General features: G+C 38.4%; 1 protein-coding gene across 1 annotated transcript in view; it reads left to right on the top strand.

Annotated features, from left to right (window-relative positions):
* The window catches only part of LOC142144514 (protein unc-93 homolog A-like), a 53,844-nt gene extending 47,410 nt beyond the window's left edge, over positions 1-6,434 (top strand). The window contains exon 8 of the mRNA XM_075203488.1: positions 3,666-6,434. Coding sequence (XP_075059589.1) covers positions 3,666-3,976 — 311 coding nt within the window. The 3' untranslated portion in view covers positions 3,977-6,434. The remainder of the gene's footprint in view (positions 1-3,665) is intronic.
* The last annotated feature ends 818 nt before the right edge of the window (positions 6,435-7,252 follow it).

A 7,252-nucleotide genomic window follows, 5' to 3' on the forward strand; every position in this document is an offset into this window, starting at 1 on the left:
AGCCCCATGCTGAAAGCCCTATGACTTTTTCCACACCGCTGGGGTGTGGGGTAATGTAAGTGTAAAAAAAAAAAAGGTAAAAATAAAATAATTAACATTATTTTCGTTTGTCGAATTACAGGATCCAGCCAACCCAGGCTGCCATTAACAGCCTGGGCATGCTGGTGCTTGTAGTACTATAAGCCACACCATACCCATGGCAGTCAGGGCATGATGGCACTTGAAGAATCACAAGTGCCAGCATGCCCTGGGCTCGCTGAGCCATGTAGTACCACAAATGAAAATTTAAATAAAACATACACCTTTTTTAAACCACATAATTTTAATAAAACTAAAAAGACAGCATAAAATGTAAATAAACTGCACATCTCTTTTATTACACATCATTTTATTTAAAATAATTAAAACCCCAGAAATACTGGATCCAGTTTTATAAGCTTTTAAGGTATGAGTCCTTAATAAAAACCAAACCATTCCAAGGTCCTGTACCTGCCCCAAAAAATCACATCCTAGGTCCTGTAGTTGTCCATAACAAAGTTAGGGGGTTTTACCATGATGTCAGTGATTAGCATGGGAAACCCCCTAGCTTATAAATTGACCTTACATCGTTCAATATTTCACTCTGTGGTGCTTGTTCCTCCAGAGAGGAACTCATTTTTTGTCTTGAACATGGTTTCTTATTTTGCCAAGCCGTATCCAGAGGAATATTTTGGGTACTTCAGGAATTAAGATTATAAGTTTTTTTTTTACAAATACCAGCTGAACTTAGACTAGCACCATAGCTGATGCAAGAGATACGGCAGGAAAACAAGTAACTTTGATGGGTCTAGTGCTTGATTCGGACATGGTTGCATGTGTTCAAACTTGGCATACCCCTACTGTAAAAATGGCTACGACAAAACGCCCATTCCCCGCCCAGGTTACACCCTGAACTATGACTCTGTAGTAAGTATCCTTTATGTGGACTGCATTCACGGCTGTATCTGCCAGTTCTGGGCATGCGCAGACTGGTTTTGCGGACACTATGCTTAAAATCGGCAGATAAGTGCCTTGATGAATCAGGCCCCATATCTGTCATTTGCTCCAGCCAAAATAAAAAGTGAAGTGATACTGCACAGTTGATCATTGTCACAAACACGCTCCCAGCTTTCGTGACTTTGGGGTGTTTTCTGTATGAGGTTACACATGAATCGAGCCCACAGTCTCTCTCTACCTATCACACAGATGATAGACCTACTGAATCGCACAGCGCTCTCACCCCCCCCACACATTTTAAGTTTGCCACCACCTATTGAATTTTGGACAATAGGACCCCAATATACTGTCCTACACTGGCATACAAGGCTTCTGGCTACCTACGGGCTAGCAAGGCCCACAGCAAACAAAGGATTAACTCTTCACACCTCCAGACTGTTACACAGATGTAACTGCAAGCACACACTAGGCTTGTTAGTCAAATGTATCAGCAAATCACACACTGGCATTGAAAGGGTTAACTTAATTGAGCTATTTTCTTCTTAACAGGCTAATGGATTCGTTACAGTATCAAGGATGCCACTTGCTAAATTTATAGATTTACTATACAAAGGTACAGGGCATTCAAATATAAAAAAAAACAATTAATGAACAATTGACATAACATACACAAGCAAAGCAGTTTAAAATAAAAGGGGTTACATTCAGAGTATAACTTGCGTAAATTTTATAATCTGCGCCATGGGAAATTGGCTAGGAAGATGGACAGCTTATCAATGTGGATTGATTTTCACAAAAGACTGACAATTTGTGGTAACTGGTGTCATCTTTTTAAATAAACTTCCATATCTGTCCCCACCTCTGGGAGCTTGTGGTCTGTGACACTTTTTTCAATCATCATCTGCATATTGTCTAATTTACTACCCAATTGTACTATGTGACCTAAATTTTCTGTGGAGCATCACCCAGACCCAATTTTATTATTAATAAATCCCATATGAATTTGTCCATATTTTGATACCAAACAGGCATACCTGTTTGGTATCAAAATATGGACAAATTCATACTGGATTTATTAATAATAAAATTGGGTCTAGGTGATGCTCCACAGAAAAATTAGATCACATAGTATTAGTGTATTAGTGGAGCTTATACTCATTTCCTCTACTTCTCTGTGTGGCAGAATTCTTAATTTGACATATGAGCTGCCCTACATCATGTTATTGAGGAATTTGTGGTTGATCACTACTTTTATTGATTTTAAGTGGCATATTTTAAAACAGAATTATTCTTGTCTATATACTATAGCCAAGTCAGCACATGCTCTCTTTGAGCCAGACACCATGCTGAGCGGTTCCTAAAAGTCTATTCAGGTGTTAAAACTCCATCCCAGGCAAGGATATATCTCATTGCAGGGGCCTTTGAAGTTGCTACAGGTGACACTGCTATCTTCTAACACTGGGATGTGCAGAGCCACCGAATACACACACACACAGACTCTCTGGCTTCACATTTTACACTTTAGTAGCTCCACTTATCAGTGGATTAATTTGATATACCATATTTACATTCCAGTTATGATTTAGGCCTTATTCCCCACAATTATGTGACGGGTTAACCCTTTTAAATAACTGTATGTTCTCTATGCTCACGACACTCATTGATACAAATGAAACAGATAAATACTAGAAAATACAAAGAAGTTCAAAAACAGTAAGTACTAATGATACAAAAAAAATTATGCATATTCTGCATCTGCATATATTTTATTGTTTGAATTGTATGGGATGAACTATGTTTTCTATTGTTTGTATTCATTATTTATTTACCTCCTAACTTATGTTTTCAGGATATGCATTGTGATTTAGATAGCTCAAGCATGTTCCCTCCTAGAAATTCTGTTCTCCCTTTGAACCTTGGCTTTTAACCCCCCTCCCCACACACACACACACACACACTTCCCATCATTGTCCCCTGTGTCTGTGCCAGTGTCTTGTAATTTGTTTTGTTTCCCATTTGTCTCTGTATTGTTTTCTCCTTTGTAGCTATTTTTAATAAGCCAAAATCATCTGGGATACCTAGGGGCCTATTTACTAAGTAATAAACCATGCAAAATTAGCTTTTTCTGCATGATTAGGCATTTTTAAGTATCCTAGCTATGTATGATATTATAGATATCTCCTGCATTAGGCTAAGGTTCGTATTAAACAGCAGTCCCCATAATTTTCAATGGGGATTGCGGTCTGGGGCAATTTAACAAGCTCCAAAAAGCAGAGTGGCCTAACGTCATTTTTAGATGGTGTTAGCCTTTCTAACCTATAGGGAAAGCATTGCGGTTGAAGGATCTTCAGTCTTCCTGCTTTCCCCTCCAGCTACTATCGCACAGTGGCTTTGCGCATGTGCGACCTTAGGTTATAGTAATGTAAATTAAGTCCTCTCTGGAACAGGCTCCTATCGTCTGCGCTGTCTCGGGATGATTTTTTACTAAATTCATCCAAAAAATGTCGCTGCGATGACAGTTGATAATTAACGGAGCAAGACCCTGTTAATTAATAAATAGGCCCTTTAATGCTCTATCTGTATCTCTTTTAAAATAGAAACATAAAATTACAATAGATCTTTGTATATAAAAATCAGTTTGATATAATGATATGATTTAAATAAATAATTGTTCTTTTTTTCTTTAACAGCTTTTTATGGTGTTTTATTTCATGATCATAAAGAAGCCGCCTTTGCCAATTATCGTCTCTGGGAATCTCTTGGCTTTGTCATAGCATTTGCGTACAGCAATCTTTTGTGTGTCTCTGTGAAGCTGTACATAGTACTTACTATGATGTTGCTTGGGATGATTCTTTATCTGGTGGTTGAGTACTTGGAATACAGAAAATCATCTATGAATGCTCATGACACTAACTCAGTATCTATGCCTGAAAGCAGCAATATACAAACACTCCCTGAGAACAAAATTGAAGAATGTTCAACAGGAAACATGGACTCATGAGTAGCAACAAAGTAATAAGGCTCATACTTATTATAACTTGTGTTAGTGGACATCTAAGAAAATATCTACAAAATTCCTCTCCACACTAATTATTGTAACTACTACACAGTCTACTGGTCTACATTAACATGCAATAAGGGCTTACTTACATAGATGAGATGATAAGTGCACTGAAATTAAAACCAAGTAATATCTATAATATAGACAAACATTATATGAGACTAGCCGTGTACTGCTCTACTCAATACTGCTCACTGAATTTTTGGAGTGTAATGTTATGTTTTCAAAACTCTGGTGAGGAGGAAAACAATCTTGGAAACTTTGTTTAAAACAGTGAAAAATGTTTTATCCCATGGGCTAAAACACAGCAGTCTCAGGTGTAAACCAATACCAAAGTATAACTACTGCCTAAGTGCATAGAAACAAGTATCTATTATATAAGTCTTCATGTACCCTTCCACCACGCCTAGAATATACAGTCACATTAATCTGAGGCACTAATATAAGTATATGTACCCACACTCTTGCCAGGCACAGGAGCGCATTTCTGGCAGACACATGCACAGATCTACCATAATAGCCAGGCAAATTTCATGGAACCCACATGATTGCCAATCACATTACATAGTAAATGCTATGACCATGAGGCCCATTGTGTATAGACCCTCATGTTCACCAGCAACATTTCTCAGAGTACATTGCATAGGCTCCCAAGTCATTCCCACTTTCCAGTTTACAAGAGTGATAGTATGTCTTCTTATTTTGACCAGAACCTTCATCTGGCTTGTACATTGTCATGTGGTGCCTTGGTCATATACAGACACTCTGAACATAGTAACATTCATAGCCAAATGGGCCTCAATGTCCAGACAGTGCATGTCACATGGAGGCTCTAGGTGGATGTGGTTTGCCCTGTTCACCAACCTCACTGCATTGAAGTGTGCCTAGCACTGCCACCTATCGCAGGCTGGTATATATTTATTGAGTGGCAACCTGGCACTCCTGTTCCTCTGGGCCCCGCCACACCTGTGACCTCTGCAGCTGCACCACTGTATTCAAGTCTCTTGTTCCACTTAGCAGTTAAGTTGCAGACAAGTCTTTTAATAAGTAAATGATGACAAAAGTGCTAAATGCATATAGATAAATATTACATTGTAGCATTTTACAATTATATGTAAAATATATATATTCATATATATTTAGAATTAATGTCTTGTTTTACACTGCTCACTACTACTACAACATGAAGGTCGTGATATGTGTTTCTATGCACATAATTAACTGTCCATATTTTTACTGCATATTTAAAATAATAGAAGATCTAAACATAAGTTATGTGGGTTATGAAGTAATGTGCCTTTATTAAGATATTTTTTTTTTATCATCAATAAATATTTATTAAGAAGTTTTGCAACAAAATGGGGTACAGAACAAAAATAAGGGAGTCAGACAATAAAAAAAAAAATATGTTATTCATTTATTTACACAACACCAGTATATTCTGCAGTGTTGTACAATCAGGGGGAAACAAATCGAGCGTAAAACAATCAAACAAAAGGTGAGAGGATCCAGCACACTATAGCTCTCACCTTATATTGGACTTATTATTTTTTTCTCCTCAAAGTCCCAATATATTATGTGCCTAAATCATCAAGGAACATAAATGGTGATTTTATGTGCACAATCCGCAAAATCACTCTGCACATGCCCAGAACCTGACAATACGCCACAGAACGCAGCCGTGTTCAATTCATTTTCGAGTGCAAATGATACTTACTGCAGCCCACGATTTCAGGGAGGGAACAGGCTGGGAAAGGGGCATTTGCCTGTAGTCAATGTACAGTGAGGTTGTGTCAATCTCAAGTGCACTTAGCAGTATCCGATTCAAGCTCTGGGCAACTCTTTAGTACTTGTTTTCAGCCATATATTGGTTCGCACTTCTGCCTTACAGCACTGGGGTCATGAGTTCAATTCCCGACCATGGCCTTATCTGTGAGGAGTTTATATGTTCTCCCTGTGTTTGCGTGGGTTTCCTCCGGGTACTCCGGTTTCCTCCCACACTCCAAAAACATAATTGTAGGCTATTTGGCCACTAACAAATTGACCTTAGTCTGTGTGTCTGTCTCTGTTCTGTCTGTCTGTCTCTGTCTGTCTGTGTGTGTGTGTGTTAGGGAATTTAGACTGTAAACCCCAATGGGGCAAAAACTGATGTGAGTGAGTTCTCTGTACAGCGCTGCAGAATTAGTGGCGCTATATAAATAAATGGTAATAATAATAATAATAATAATAATAATAATATTTCCTGCTCCAGCTACAGGTCTAGTCTAAGTGCTGATTACTAGTGATGATGGCTATGTATGCATACTTTTATATGTGTTTGCAATCAAGAACAACTATAAAAATGTATTTTATGTACAGTAGACATTCATAACATACTAATAAATGTATTTTATGTGCATTCTTTTGTGATTTTATATTCCACATATACGGATCTAGTACGAATTTACGATGCTGTAAACATCGACAGTGTTTACAGTTACATAATTATTACGATACTGAACACAGCTACATGTACAAAATACCTACTTAGCTGTAAACAGACACAGGTCAGATCCGATGTCAGGAGAGGGTGACACTTCCAAATTACGTCACTTGCAACCGCGACTTGGATTTATTTTTTTTAAAGCGCCAACACACGGACCAATTTCATGATGGCAATGTTAATTGTATTCCTAACCCTAACCCGCAGTCTAACCCTAACCCTAACCCGCAGCCTAACCCTAATCCTAACCCGCTGCCTAACCCTAACCCGCTGCCTAACCCTAACCACTAACATGAAGGTAGTACTTACATAGGTTCATGCGTTTCCGCTTTAATACCCAAAATGTCCAAGTCGTGGTTGAAAGTGATGTCATTTGCAAGTGTCGCCCTCTCCTGATCTCCTGACATCGGTTCTGGGCTGTGTCTGTTTACAGGTGAGTAGGTATTTTTTCCATGTTGCTGTGTTCAGTTTCACAATAATTATGCAGCTGTAAACACTGTCTGTGTTTACAGTATCGTAAATACCATTACCACCGACATATACTGTATATTGGATGTATCCTGCAGTGTCTTGTTTAGTAGAGTACAGCAGACCTACACCCGTGTCCATCACCATACGTATCTCCAGATCCATTATTTCAGGCATACGTATACCCATTTCACGTACATTTGAAAACAAATGCATATTGTGCTCAGTTCGATGAATCAGGCCCCATATATTTTTTGTACAAGCAG

This window comes from Mixophyes fleayi, chromosome 3, assembly GCF_038048845.1.
Source record: "Mixophyes fleayi isolate aMixFle1 chromosome 3, aMixFle1.hap1, whole genome shotgun sequence".
Taxonomy (NCBI): domain Eukaryota; kingdom Metazoa; phylum Chordata; class Amphibia; order Anura; family Limnodynastidae; genus Mixophyes; species Mixophyes fleayi.